Genomic DNA, 15,737 nt, shown 5'->3' with positions numbered 1-15,737 from the left:
AGCACACGTTAAACTAGAAATATAGGACTTACTTGTTCACGAATACCCAAATGGCGAAATCAAATTTGTAAAATTAATTGATTACTTTCGATTCAACTTGTTTGCCTTTGGGACTCTCGGCTATCACGAGGTCGTTCTGATTATCTTATTTAGGGTGAACGCGAACTCCGAATGGATTTCATTTGAAAAATTCCCAATTTGGTATTTATTCTCGTTGTTACTTCTTATGCAACAGGATAAAACATTCCTCATAAATTTTGTTGAAATGCTGCTGAAATGTCGAGTGATATAAATCTGAGTCATTCCGGTAACGTAGACTTGACTGTGGTGGGATTAGCTTAGGAGGGAAAACTTTCTCGGATTTTTCGAATATATGAGATAAGAAAAATAAAAATTTACTTTTCACTGAGAATATGAGTGTGTCCGAGCTGTAATAATTGCGGCAGTGTTGCTTTTTATGACATGATATCACGTTCGGCCACAAAATTTCTGCAACAATATCAACGATACGAGTTTTGACAGTAATGGCATCTGTAGTCATAACTAGCTAATTAAGCGCAGTATAAAATTATTCACTGAGGAGTTGAAACGGAAGAGGGAAGTTTATACTAAAAAAAAAAAAAAACACTTTAAGCGTTAAAACACTTTAATATTAAAACAAGTTAAATATAATTTTTTGTTTTTTAGCGCGAAACTAAGTTCAAATGAAATGAAGTTATTGATCCGTATTCCCATATTTTTAAACAACACGTTTGGTGCGAAATAACTTCTGCATTATAGTGGTTAAGTATCAACAGGCCATCAAAAAAGTAACAGAGCCGCAATATTATTGAGTACGGCGAACACACCTATCATTCACTGAGTTTGCAATACAGCTGCTTACGTTTTTAATATTCAGCTGCTCTTTGTCTCACCACCGTTAAGGCCCATTTGCCAACTAACAACTTAATTAGGAATATGTATGTGTGAGGTGTTTTTTTTTTTTCAATTATATATATTTTTTTATTTATTGTATGTTTTAATTAAATTTACGCTTCGCACTCGCTCGATTTTACATTATTATTATTATTATTTTTGCAAATTTACTTGCGTTACTTAATTACATAATGCATCAGTTTTTTTTTTTTTAATTTTAATTACTATATATAAGTATTTATATTTATATATATATACCTTTTATATTTATTTGAATGTGTATGCGTGGATGTATTGTATGCATACATGCAAAATGTAGTATGTTTGGAAGTGAGGAAGGACTTGAAGTTGAGGAAGCCTACAAAACAAAACAAAAAAAAGAAACAGCTGAATGGTGATATTAGGGGAAATGATGAAGGATGTATGGAAGAAGTCAAACAATATGAACTTGAACGGGGGTGTGTGTCGTTAGCTCTCACAGTTCTTGTTTATAATATTTAAAATCAAAAGCTAAGTCTTCTCTATTTAAGCATTTAAATCGACATCCATTTTTGCACCCCATACATCCGTAGTTGTTGATTTTCACTTTTGTTTTTACTTTGTTTCTTCCATCTACAACGCGCATAAAACGTACATACTTATTTATGTTATTTTCACTTTATTACTTTTTTTACTACAATTTAATTAATTTAAAGTTTAAGATCTTTTTGTTTTATTAATTTTCTTCATACAAAATCGTACGCACTTAAATTAAGACAAAAATATATATGATAAAAATTAAAAGTAAAATAAAATATCAATGCGCTTAAAATGGACAAAAAATATGTAAGTAATTAACATTAGTATTTATTTAAGCGTTTATATACGAAGGAATGAAATAAATTTTTATTAAAAGAAAAATTGCAAAAAACTAAACTTTTAAACACAAAAAATTTGATTTAAAGGAAATAAAATTATAAATTTGAGAAGTGGAGTATGTGTGTGTGTGTGACAATTTTCAAAAGCACATACATTGGATTTGTAAGCCAATATTAAAAAAAAAACATAAACGAAAAATTAAAATTACTAACTAAACATGAAATAATGACTCGGCTGAGCAAAGCTGAGGTAATTGTTGGTTGGTCTGAAGTTGAGTCGGCCAACTACACCGCCGCTTTATATGGATAGGGGCTGGGGAGAGGAAGGGATATGCAGCACTGGTAGCTAAGCGTAGCAGAATTTAAGGCGCACAACGATGCCACTTTCGAAAAGCCAATCCCTCCGTCGGGCCGCGGCATGAAGTTCGACAAAGCGGCGGGTGGTAATGGAGGAAATTAGCTGTTCAAATATTAGTCATGAAATATGTATGTATGTATTTTAAAGTTGTGTGAAAGAAATGTTTTTTTGTTACAAATAGCAAATATTTAAAGTTCAATAAAATCCCTGAACATAAGAAATTTTAATTATAATATTTCGTTTGTTTGTTATTTCACGTTTTTTGTTTGGTTTTTTTTTCGTTTTTCTACATTTCATTTCTTTAGTCACTTGCATAATTATACATTAATAAAATACAATATGTGCTAACAAAATGTTTCTTAAGTTGGTTGTTGTTGTTGGATTGGTAGTGGAAATGTCACTGATCGTTGTTGCTGTTACTGTTGGCGTAGTTGTTGTAACAGCAAAATCCTTAGCCGAAATTAAATCCAAATTGTACCGGTAGTGTAGATTCAACTACAGTGTTATAATTGCTACACGCCACCACTAGCTACACCTAACCAACTGCAAGCAATTAACAACAATGTGTAAATATAAAATCTTTTGCCTTACAAATCAGGGCTTTTTTGCAGTTGATGGAGCCTGTGCTTTTGCCTTCAATTCTCGTAACCGCTACTATCTGCTTGCCAGCTGTCAGTTGCCAACATATAACAACAATCTCCACTTTACTCCGTCTCCACCACATGGCTCACTTTTAACCCAGCTCTACACAAATAAGCAAATTTTTTTGCTTTCTGTGCTGCGATTTTTTTTCTTGCAGCCCATGCTTTGTTTTCGTCTGCTTAGCTTAAGGTGTTTCTACATTTTTTTTTTTTTTTGTGGTTTTTTTTGTTCTATCTCATTATACATTAATAACTTTCTGCTTTTACTCTTTCTGCGCGTTTATATGCTTAGTTTTTTCGTTAATTTTTATGCTTTTTTCTTGTCTCTTTAACTTTAGTTTACTTAAAATTACTTATAATCTACAATTTGTTTATGTTATTATTTATAATTATTTATTTTCAATTTTACTTTTTCGTTTCTCTTATTCCTTTTTTGCTTTTGTTAATCTTTACTTTAACCACTATTTGCTTTTTACGTTCAGCTACACATCGCCATTTTCTCCATGTACGTCGGTTTATATGAATATTCACTCTTATGCCCAAATTTTCTGTGCTCTTACTACTCATGTATTTTATTTTTATTATTCTTTGCTTATTCTGCTTTACTTTTCTTGAGACATACCAAAGTCCTTATAAGACGATTTTTTATGTTCTTTGCCCTTTCGATTCGGCATTCGCATTCGGTTTCGCGCTCACATACATTTTACATTTTTATGCAACTTATTTTCACAATTTGGTTTGCATGCACGTCTATGAGTGTGTGTGACAATATGTGATTGCTGCTGTGTGGGTATATAACTGTTTGCGCATAGAAAACGAGCGTTCTTCTTCAGGTGATAGCAAAAATGTACAAAAGAAAACATATTAGTAAATAACTTCGTAAACCGTTGCCTTTTTGTCGCCGGAACCCGTCACTATGTATTTGTCATCGGTTGATATGTCGCAGCTAAGTACGGATGAAGTTTCTTTCGACTGCAAATATTAAATCGAAATGTTAGCGTTATATCAAAGCTTATGAGAACACAGTACAAGTTCGAGTTATTAGAAATGTTACACATTTTCTTACGATTTTTTAAAGATTTCATACAATGTAGCGCAAACTTAGATCGGAAACGCTACTACAAAAACAAAAACGCTACTTTCTCACAATAGTTGGGCGTACATTACGAATATTTTATCATGCTACAAAAACAGCTGCTAGGACCGTTAGAATTAGTACTATTAGAATTATTAATTATTAATTTTATTTTATTAATAGTTCATCTGATTGTCCCCGGTTTTTTTAAATTAAAATAAAAAAAAAATAATTACTAAAATGTAGAAGACTTTTTTCTTTGATTATAATTATTATGTAAAAACAAAACACAGCAAGCTGGACATTTCTTTGAAGTTAAAACCACGAAGATAAAAAGGCTTAAAATTACGCGATGGACCATAAAACAGTCCTTGAAATGCTCTCCCACCCAATATTGTGAGTTCAAAACTTATATCCAGGCACACAACTTAAACAACAACAAAAAGAAAAAATGAAACAGGTATCATCTTATTCAAGAAAAAACGAATAAACTAAAAATTACGTAAAAAAATTGTTCTAGGTAATTTTATGTTAAGAGGAAAAATAACAATTTAGGAAGGCCTGTTGGTTTCAAATCAAAGTTGGGCACAATCGCGAAAAATCCATTAATTTATTGCATTAATTGCACTAATTGATTTGGAGAGCTGATATGTTTCTCAGGTTTTCCAATTTATAATAAGAGCTAAGAGGAATCTGAACTGTCCAGCATATGGAAATAGCCCAAACAACAATAAAAAAGGATAGTCCAGGCAATAAATACCCTGCATGGAATAAATATTTTCAATAATTTGAAGTTCAAAACTATAAAAGGATGTTATTAATTTATGGACGCAATATAATAATTTTGTTGTAAAAGCACAAAAAAATATTGTGTACACTTTCTAATAAGTGGAACTCCTACTCTGCTTTGTGGTACAAAGAAAAGTAGCTAACCTGGAATATGCTAGCGCCATAAGGTGTTCGCCAGGCATTCAATAGATTATCCTTGCCTGTGGAGACGAACCATTTGCCGCAGGTGGCAAAACGTAACGAGAGCACACAGCTTTCGTGTAGATGCAGCTGATATTTGTCAGGCTTGGATGCGTGCAATACTTCGACATGTGAATTCTCCATACCCACAGCAAGCCATTCCCCTGCGAACAAAAACATTTGTTTTATTGAAATTTTTCAAGAACATTACAAATTCGGTATTACCTGTCGGACAGTAGCCAAGCGAGAATATTTGAGAACTGAAATCGTGTTGTTGTAATTGGCGACCCTCACGCAAATCCCATGAGCGCACCGTATTATCTAGCCCGCCAGTCCACAGGCGTGAACCATCCGGGCTGATGTCGATGCATGAGGCGCCATCAGTGTGCCCTTGGAATTGGCGCACCAGTATTTCATTGTGTAGATCCCAGACAGCTATATTGCCATCACTACAACACGAGAAGCACACCTTTGAATCGGGACTGATGGCTAACGCATAACAAGCCGGCGCTGCCGATGTCAGTTCGGCTTTAATGCGTGGCGTCGGACTGGCCAAATCCCATATGGAGAGATTGGACGCCTCGCCGCCCACAATCAACGTACGACCATCGGGCAGTAATTTCACGGAGCGTATATAATTGTCACGTTGCAGACAGTCTAATTGGCTGACTGGATTTTTATTATTCGGCTGTGAGATGTCCCAAACTTTGACGCAGCCCTTGCCGCCTGTGTAAACATACTTCGTGGGATTCGAAATGGTGACGGCACACACAACTTCGCCGTGCGATAGAGTGTTAATTTGACGGGCATGTCGTGGTATACCGACGCCGCCCAGTGCATCTGAAGGGAACGGCACCGGTTGCAAGCTGCCTTCACCATTTATGTGAAACGAATAAGCACTGTTGAAAATATGAAAATAAATGGATAAATTCCAATTCGAATTAAAAATACATTTATATGATTTTATTAAAATTAAAATTAAACTGAAATGATTTGTATTCACTTACGGCTTTCCACCAGTTAACGCTTGAGGATGTGGAATGCCATTTGTTCGTACGTGCGCATGCGGATCGTAGGGTAGTGGTGGTGGTCGACCGTATGCCGGATCGGATGGTGGCCTCTGATAGGGGTCAGCAGGCCGCTGATACGGTGAGGCTGGATAACCGGCTGGCGGTGGACCACCTTGTGGCATCAGCTGTTTGGGATTTACGCCCGGTGCTGGTGCGGCAGCATTTGGGGTGGGAGTGCGTGCCTTGGCGCCCGGTGTGCCTGGCTTGTCCATCTGCAAATAACAGACCAAATTTCGTACAATTAAAAAAATATACATATATTAAAATTATGTCAAACTTTTTCACACTTACATCTTTAGTTTTTAGGCTGGGAGTTGAACGTGACGAACTGGAACCGGAACGTGATGGTGGTCTTTCAGTTGGCGGTTTGACACCACTGCTGCCCGGCTTATCGAGACGTTCGCCGTTCAGACTTTCACGATCGCGCGCTTCCATTGACATGTGTTCGCCGTTCGGACGTGGCGAATGGGATTCCTGTGACAAAGCGAGAAAAAATAATGAAAAAAAAATCAATTAAATGAAGTGAGCAAAAAATTTCGGTACTCTTTAGATTTTGAAAAAAAAAAATAATAATAAAAAAAAAAATTATGTGAAAATAATGAAGCGGTTGCGTGGAGCAATTGGGATCAGCTCTGTATACAATATATTTTTGGTTTATTTAATTTAGTTTATTCTTATTTATTTTAGTTCTGTCAACGTTGTTTTGCTTTACGTTAACAAACTCAACTCACCATTTCATTTGCAACATCTACGACTAAATCTTGATCGCTTTTCTCTCCTTCATCCTCCTGCAAAAATTTTGAAAAATAAAAAAATGTTATCAACGCACGAACTGTTTTTCTTTTTTGTTTTTGAAATTTTTTTCGCATTTAGACTAAGCCAAATTAATAGGAAATACTACAAAAATGCTTTTTACTAAAACAAAACACAATTAAGCTAAATCGATACAGAAAAGAAAATAGCGGAAGCAAAAGAGGTGAATAGCAGGAGAGAGAAATCTGCAAGCAGCCAATGGCAACTAAATTGTGAAAGAAATTGCTAGTTGAAGTGGTAGGCAAGGCAAAAAGTCAGCGGGCAAATAAACATTCACATTCCCTATGTACCACAAATAGTGGTTTCGGAAATCGTATCGATTAAGATGCTCAGGGATGGATTAAGTTTTGAACAAAAATGCTATGTAACTAAAACTAACTACATACTTTGAACACCAACAAATTGTAGCTACAAATAAAAACAAATATACCAGGATTTTCCAACATAATTTCAACAATCAATAGCGGCCATAATGGCAAAAAATGTATGGAAAAGAAAAATGAAAACAAAAAATACAAAACGACGGACACAGAATACTACTACTTGTACGTAAGGCAGGAAATACTATATAATAACAGCAAAAATAATAAACGCCACTACTACTACTACAACAAACCAACTACACATAGTTATGAGAAAACTAAATTAAGGCTAAAATTAGAGCTAAAACCATATTTAATTACATTTACAATAGTTGAGTAAGCAATCAAAGTAAATTAACGGTACTGGTACTGAAGGGCAGACGTGCACGGCACAGCGCCATCCTGCTGCTATTCTTATTGAATTTTTTCTTGTTTGCATCTTTATTTCAACATTTTTTATGTTTGTTATTTTCGAGGAACAAAACATATATTATATGGTGAGTTGAGTTTTACGATTTTACTGTAGAAAATTTAGCAACGACTTAGCTTTTTAAATGTGGTTTGGTTTACAATATTTATGACTGAAGGCATTATTCAGGAAGCCTTTTTGACATTTTTTCAGCATTTAATACAATTCATTTTCTTAGATATATTCTTTTTAACAACAATAACAATGTATACATTGTAGTAAGTACATTAATAAATGCCAATACAAAACAACAATAGAACTTTGTAATCGTTCAATGCGACAGTTAGTTATAGGTATAAGTTATTTAACCAAAGCCAAAGTAAAGCATTTCATTAACGCATTCAATGGGCGCTTACAAATGCATAAGTTTCATAATTGTTTAAATATTTTATTTTCATTTTTATAATATTGTCTAGGCGAGCAGGACAGTGGTGGTGATGATGGTGGTGGTGGTTATGATGTAGGTGGTAAAATTATAGTAAAATTGGATTTTTGTATTGTTATAATACTAATTACTGTTAGGTAGATACAGAGGTGGTTAAAGCTTCATACACAATCAAATAATCATTTATTAAATCATTACGTTTAAACTTTACATTCCAAAATTTTGCCCGTTCAATGCTAAGCCTATATATGTGGTACGGTACATATTCATATACTATCCATACTCACTTGTAGTTTCTCGTCTTTTCGACGCTTCACATCATTTTCGATGTCTAATGGTGAACGTGTGCGATATTTCTCACGATCAGCTGGTGACACTGAATTGCGCTGTAGTTATTAAGAAATAAGAAAAGGTTAAAATTAGTTATCTCTATTAAGAATATAATGGCATCCCAAATTTATACACTTACCAAACGCTCTTCAGCGCCAGCTGGCCCATCCAACCCGGTTGGCTTGATGTCGGGACGATGATGGTCTGTTGGTGCTTTCAGCAGGCCTTGTGGCGCGTGTGGCAAGCCCATTGAAGCGCCCAAAGCACCGAATGGGCCAGCTAGTGGCGCTAAGCCGGCCATCGGTTGTGGCGGTCCACCGGGCACTTGTTGTGCGTGTATTTGCTGCTGCATATATAAATTACGGTAGCGATATTAAAAGAAAGAGAGAGAGATGGAGAGAGAATAGATGATAATTGTTAATTTATTCATATTATGTGTATTTTATTAATAATAAACTCATATATATATATATTATATTATATTAAAATATTTTAGGGTAAGCATAGAAAGAGTTAAATTAAAGAAATTCATTAAATAAGGACTTAAAACACACATTCAAAAAGAGTTAACAAACAACAATTCAATGATGAGACCCACAGTGTGACAGGTTTATATTTTACTTTTTTGAACAAAAAAATGTCTACTTTTTGCATATATCGGAAAAGCGTATAAACTTTCACGCGGCAATTCGATGATATCAAGGAAATATTGAAATATGAGAATCACGAATTTCGAACTTTTAAATGATCTGAGTAGGTATGAAAAGCAATTTTTGTACAATGAAAAGCAATTAATGTACTACGAGTATGTGCACTTTTGAGAATAATTAAAATTAATAAATTTAATTGCGTAAAAAGCTGTGTTAAAAACATGTGAAGCACTCGATTTTTAAAACTAATTTTATCATCAAACTTTCTAAATAAAAATTCGAATTAGCCATGCCAGTTACACGATCGATCGTAGCCCAAACCCAAGTTACGGCATACAAAATCAAATGAAACAAAAATGTCTTTGAAAAACTTGCGAAACTTTGCGAAATTTCTTAGATACAAAAAATTTCTTCACTCCAACAAGCGCATTTTAGAATACAAGGCGCTTTCCAAAGTAGAGGGAACTTTTAAAAATAAGTATTTATCATAAAAGTACCTATTGGCAATTGCAATGCCAGCAAAAGTTGATCCGTCACTGGCATTTTGACGAATAGAAGCAAAGCTATAGCGTCTGAAGTGGTAGTAGTTTTGTGCCCCCAATGCAAAGAAAAAGGTTTTGGGCAAATCATTTGAAGTGACTAATCAATATATGTATGTATATCAATAATGGGGAGTATGTGATAACTCTTAACCCTCCTTAAGGATAAACCGAGAATGCTCACGGGCTTTCTCACAGGTCATTGCAGATTGCGCAGTTGTCTGCCCAGGATTGAGATATACTCCACTGACTTCTTTCGTTTCTGCGACCAATACCCGGTGGCTCCAACACACCTTCTTCTTGAATATGATGCTATAGTGCAGAGAAGGTTGAAACATATCGATCAGATTTAGCCAGAAGAAAGGCATATACGCTCAGCCCAGCTCTATCATAAGTAGTTTAATAAGGCAATTGGGTTTGGATGAGGTACTGTAGAGGGCACAAAAGACCATGAGTTCGAAGTGGATACCTCAAATTTTATTCATTCATTCATTCAATCATCTATCCCAACAGATGTATTCAATGATAGGCTCAAAGAGATGTTAGGTGCTCGATGTGTTGGTGTGAGAGGACCGGCGAAAAGATTATTAGTGTCATGCGAACTACGATTACTTCCCAAATTGTAAAAGCGAAGGTATAACGAGGATCTCATGAGCCTACTGGAGCTATTTGTCTGCAATAGAGGATGTTTGGTCAGTGATTACGGCATTCATTGCAAAAGAGTTTATAAAGGTGGTGATGATAGTCTCTCGATGAATGTCTTTCATCGACTGCCAGATCGTATGGTTTTTATATATCTCTATGAATTGTATTAGGGCATTCAAAGATATGGTTTCTAGCATTATTGGAAAGGGCTCGACTTCCAGAGGTTTTCTGTTGGTTCTTTGAGGTAATATTTCTACAGCAACAGTGCATAGTGCATGGTCCTGAACTAGAAGCAGAGCCGCTTCTCACTAAGTAATTGTTGTTCTGAGGACATCAGAAGGCTTTCCGCAGCATTGTTGAGTACAGTGATCTGGCAGTGATGTATGGAAAACAGCATTTGAAAGGAATACGTTTTATGGATATAGAATTCAATGATCAAACGGCTTGTACCGACATCCTAAAATACTTCCGTCAAAGGATTTGATACACTACGACTACACTACAGAAAGCGACTATTATAAGTAAAATAAATCAATTTTGCCAAAAAATTACGTTTTACTTTGGAATGCCCCTTACAAATGTCACAAAACAAACTAACGTAAATTGTATCCTGCTTAAAATAATTTGAATATCTTCCGAAATATTTTCACGGAAATCTTAAAAAATAATACATTTTACAATATAATTCGCATTGTAATTCCGGAAAAACAGTACCGATTTTTGTGTTGTATTGAGAATGAGGCACCCTAACGTACGTAATTGGTTTGCATAACATTCGAATATTTTTAAAACTAGGCAACGAAATTCAAAAACTCAGAAAAAAAAAACAAAATCCTAGTCTAAAGACCTCGATGGGAGAGTAAAAAATGTAAAAAAAATGCAAATAAATAAGAATTTGAAGCACAAAAAGGAGAGAAAATAAAAATAAGTTAAACAAAAGACTCAGCGAAAAGAAAAAACATTTGTATGTATGTATGTATGCATATTTCCAAATATTTAATGAACGAATAGGCTAAAATTTTAAATTTGCACAACTTGGTTCTGTGCTATCATATTTTCATAAACTCTATAATGTTTTTCTATCAGCATTTTTTTATTAAAACAAAAATCGATTTGACAGCAGTTTAAACATAAATGAAAATTGTGAGAAATACTAAACTTAAAAACAAATGATTAAAACAAACACTTCAAACTATTATATATCGTATAATAAGGAACAGTTCACACGTTTGGGTAGATAGCAAAATCGGAGCGACTGGCAAAAAAGTGCAATGCCATGCAAGGCGGAAATAATGCAAGAAAAGCGAAAAATACAAAAATCAAAATGAAGCAATATTTTGATAAATGCGCATGTGATAAAGACATGAAATAAAGACAAATAATAAAACTCGAATTAAATGATAGTCAAAAGCTCTTTTCCTTTAACTGTACTAAAAGAAATATTTTATGATTTTAAGAACACCTTTGTGAACTCCAGGAACTCGAGAACTAAACTAACTAAAACCTTAATTTTATACAGAAACCCAAAATATCTTATTCCGCTTCGCATACCGAATTAATAAGTAAATCTTAGTAGGTAATTTAATTCTCAATTAGCTTATTTCGGGGTATACTCTCGAACCTATGGAAATAAAAAATCGTCGTGATCGATCTCAAAGTTTCTTAGGCGTCGCCGATCGTCAGTGACAAAGCTACGAGTAAATTTTCGCCTCAAAGAAGCATTTCTTGAAAATCATAACTATTTTACGAAAGAAAATTCTTTAAAGTCTGTTGAAAATTGTAGATTAACGAGAGATCATGAAGCGTATATCAAATGGATTTATAAATAACAAAGGAGTGCATAACTCTACAAGAAGTGGTCGGCTAAATTTGAAACCAATGCGGACGCTGAAGTAACTGTCAGCCAAGTCATGTCAGGCAAGTAATGAGAAATCTCCGGGTGTATTTCTGCCATGAGCAGTCAAAGCTCCTAATAAAAATCATATGCCGTTTGGAGGTGGCACGAAACTGCTTGTGTTTCCATTTGTGAAACAGTATTAAGACGCACATAAGGATAAATTGTAGAAGCAGATCTGGACAACCTTTGCAAAGTTACAGTTAACTTGAAAGCGTACGGAATTTTGAGTTGAAGTGGGGCACTTTTTTAACGCTTATGTTCAAACATAACATACTATTTTGAGAAGTCAGTATTCGCACTAGTTTTAGTATGTCTATAAGAATGTTAATCCAATTAAGAAAAAGCAGACATGACTCTCCAATAGCCCTGTGTGTGTAGGTAAAAACCTAAGTATTTTTGTCATTCAGTGCAGAATTAGACTACAACTATGTATTTTGAAATTACCCGGAACTATTTGTTGGAAGTGTGCTTATTATTCCTAGGCTTGGAAGTGGTTAAAAACAAAAATTGTTCTAAAGCCGGCGTTCGTCGCGGCCAAAGTCAAGTGAACTGTTAGCCTTTTAATTTATACATTTTTGTATTTTTTTTTATATTTGGTTAATTCGAGACACGTGTTCCGTAATACTGAAATTGGATAAGAAATTTTTAATTAAAACAATATAAAATTTTCAATTGTTTGGGAACTACACATTTCTCACAAATTGTAGATTTTGATTGACTCTCCGCGTTTTTACACCTTACAACCACTCCCCACAACATCCGCAGTGGTCGACCAAATTCTTTTCCCCTTAAAAATGGAACCACCACAATCAGTTCTACAACCCGGATTAACATCTGGCCAAGGACTGTTACTCCAGCAGCCTTCCCCAAACATTTAACATCATAATAACCAATTCCTTTTGTCCCGAATGGAACATGGCCACCCCAAACATTTATGGAGAATGTTTAGGCTGTTGCAACAACAACCTAATTATTTTCTTGGAACTATCATAAGATGCTCACAATTATCAGACTTCATAGCTTCAAACAAACAGCGTTTGTTAAAAATTCTCAATCCAACAACTGGGGTTGGGATTGTTATTACTAAAATAGTTGAGCCGGACTCCAAAGTTGTCAAAGCAGAGAGAAGAAAAAATGTCGCCCGTTAGAAAAAGGTTTATAACAATATGTTAAGGTTAAGCTATACGAGCGAACGAACACACATCAAAACAGAAAAAGTTTAAGAACTAAATTAATATATTGTAGTTTAGATGAAAGCAAATCAAAATTAACGTGAGAACTTGGAACGAAAGAAGCTGATGTATATTTGTATAAAATAACAACTGGGCTGAGAAGCAAACCAACGCCAACAGCCAACAGCAGACATGAATGCGCACGCACGAAAGGACAAAATTTAAACTTTTATGAATATTGTTGTTATACATGTACATATGTATTTGTGCATGTAAAATGCGGTCAACATTATTGTTATTTTTATTGCCCTTATGAAATGTTAAGCTAACGTAATTGTTAGAAAAATAAAGTAGTAGAAGAAAAAACAAACGCTAAACAAGTAACTGAGCATTACATAGAATAATAAAACTAGTGGTAGAGAAATAGCAGTAATAAACGTATTTAGAAAGAGGAAAAGGAACTTACTAGAAGTTGTTGAATTCCCTGATGCTGATGCTGCGCGTTAGCAACATCAAAAAAATTGATGTGTGTGAAGGATTTTTTTTTGTTTGTTTGTTATCAATTTTTGTTGCATTTGATTTTTTTATTTTATTTTTTTTTTTGTGAATGAAAGCGAGCATAAAATAAAATGAAAAAGAAATCAAAGTATTAGAATATGAGTATTAAACAAAGTGTAAACAAATAAGTACGAAATTGGCAACAAATTCGCTGTGGAACGTTTTGACAGAAAAATTCTATGCACCATATTTTCATGAATTAATTAATAAATGTGGGTAAATAGGTCTCAACCAATTTCAAAAAAAAAGACCACTCAGAAAGATAAGACATTTTTTTCAACGATTAGAGGGAGGTGATTGAAACAAGAATGTCGTAGTATCATTTAAATATTGATACACAGCCTTGTCCGATAAAATAGATGCACCCTTAACCAAAGCATTCAAATCAAAAGGTTTTACAAAACTTATATGCAAACGAGTCTACGTTGCCGAATTTACCAGGATTTATATATGTAATAGGACTATGAATAAGTTCGTGCGTTTTTTTTTCGAAATTTGAAACTTTATTGACGTAAAATGGTTACAAATTTAATATTCAAAATATTGTCAATCGCTTACTACTACTTTTTCCCATCTTTCTGGCAATTCACGGATTCCCTTTGTGAAAAATTCGGTCGGTTTTGCCGCAATCCACGAATCGATCCATTTTTTGACTTCATCGTAATTACGGAAGTGCTGGTCAGCCAGGCCATGTTGCATCGATCGGAAGAGATAGTAATCGGATGGCGCAAGGCCTGGACTATACGGCGGGTGGGGTAGGACATCCCATTTGAGCGTTTCTAAGTATGTTTTGACCACTTGTGCAACATGTGGCCGAGCATTGTCATGTTGCAAAATAACTTTGTCGTGTCTATCGGCGTATTGCGGCCGTTTTTCTCGCAGTGCTCGGCTCAAACGCATCAATTGTCGTCGGTAGACATCCCCCGTAATCGTTTCATTCGGTTTCAGTAGCTCATAATACACAACACCCAGCTGGTCCCACCAGATACACAGCATAACCTTCAGGCCATGAATATTCTGCGCCGACGTCGATGTTGAAGCATGGCCAGGGTATCCATACGTTGCCCGACGTTTTGGATTGTCGTAATGGACCCACTTTTCATCGCCAGTCACAATTCGATGCAAAAAACCCTTTCTTTTGTGCCGTTGAAGCAGTTGTTCGCATGCCATAAAACGGCGTTCAACGTCTCTTGGCTTCAATTCATACGGCACCCAATGGCCTACCTTTCGGATCATTCCCATGGCTTTTAAACGTTTGGAAATGGTTGATTGATCAACTCCCAAAGTTTTTGCAACCTCTTCTTGCGTTTGAGCCGGATCTTGATCGAGCAATTCCTCCAATTCGGTATCCATGAACTTTGGCGGCGCACCCTCGCGTTCTTCGTCTTCCAAGCCAAAATCACCACTTTTAAAGCGTGCAAACCACTTCTGGCACGTTCGCTCAGATAGAGCATGCTCACCATAAACTTCCACCAAGATACGATGACTTTCGGCTGCTTTTTTCTTCATATTAAAATAATGAAGAAGAATTCCCCGCAAAAACACATTATTTGGCACGAAATTCGACATTTTCAAGTGTGGTAAAAATATTGTTGTTTACGCTTCAAATAAAAAACTTATACTGACGTTTGTGCCTTACGACAGTAGCTCTCCAATGAATGTTTGGAAATGTGGATCGATGGAATAATAATCAAGTTACGCCATCTGTTGTAAAACCGCACGAACTTATTCATAGTCCATTATGTACTGCCAAGGACTGTCTCTACAGCAAAGACGCAAGTCAAAGAATTTTGTTTTTGCCAGAAAACGTAAAAAAAAATTTCGACAAAACACCACTTAGTATATATAGCATAATGCGCAACATAACTCTTTGGTTTTAATCTCAATTATGTTTTTATAAAAATACAAAGTGGCGCAAAAGTATTCACCATATCGAAAGATTTTTTTTTTAATTATGGCAAATGGCGTCGTACGTCAATCATATTATATTTGGTACTTGTGAACTATACAGCTGCAGTATAAGAATAAACAA

General features: G+C 35.0%; 1 protein-coding gene across 16 annotated transcripts in view; it reads right to left on the bottom strand.

Moving 5' to 3' along the window:
• Window positions 1–2,338: 2,338 nt before the first annotated feature.
• LOC128869310 (protein groucho) overlaps window positions 2,339–15,737 on the bottom strand; it is a 36,484-nt gene continuing 23,085 nt past the window's right edge. For 13 of the 16 annotated variants that reach the window (XM_054111894.1, XM_054111882.1, XM_054111859.1 and 10 more), the window contains 8 exons: window positions 8,384–8,590; window positions 8,202–8,300; window positions 6,617–6,673; window positions 6,177–6,359; window positions 5,823–6,097; window positions 5,041–5,714; window positions 4,780–4,979; window positions 2,339–3,743 (listed from right to left, as the gene is read on the bottom strand). In XM_054111894.1, the coding sequence (XP_053967869.1) occupies window positions 3,636–3,743; window positions 4,780–4,979; window positions 5,041–5,714; window positions 5,823–6,097; window positions 6,177–6,359; window positions 6,617–6,673; window positions 8,202–8,300; window positions 8,384–8,590 (1,803 nt within the window). In that variant the 3' untranslated portion in view covers window positions 2,339–3,635. The remainder of the gene's footprint in view (window positions 3,744–4,779; window positions 4,980–5,040; window positions 5,715–5,822; window positions 6,098–6,176; window positions 6,360–6,616; window positions 6,674–8,201; window positions 8,301–8,383; window positions 8,591–15,737) is intronic. The other 3 variants (XM_054111911.1, XM_054111916.1, XM_054111923.1) reach the window with 3 other exon arrangements.

Source organism: Anastrepha ludens, chromosome 2, assembly GCF_028408465.1.
Source record: "Anastrepha ludens isolate Willacy chromosome 2, idAnaLude1.1, whole genome shotgun sequence".
In the NCBI taxonomy this organism is placed as follows: domain Eukaryota; kingdom Metazoa; phylum Arthropoda; class Insecta; order Diptera; family Tephritidae; genus Anastrepha; species Anastrepha ludens.
The sequence above is the reverse complement of the archived record's forward strand: the minus strand, read 5'-3'. Positions and strand labels throughout refer to the sequence as shown.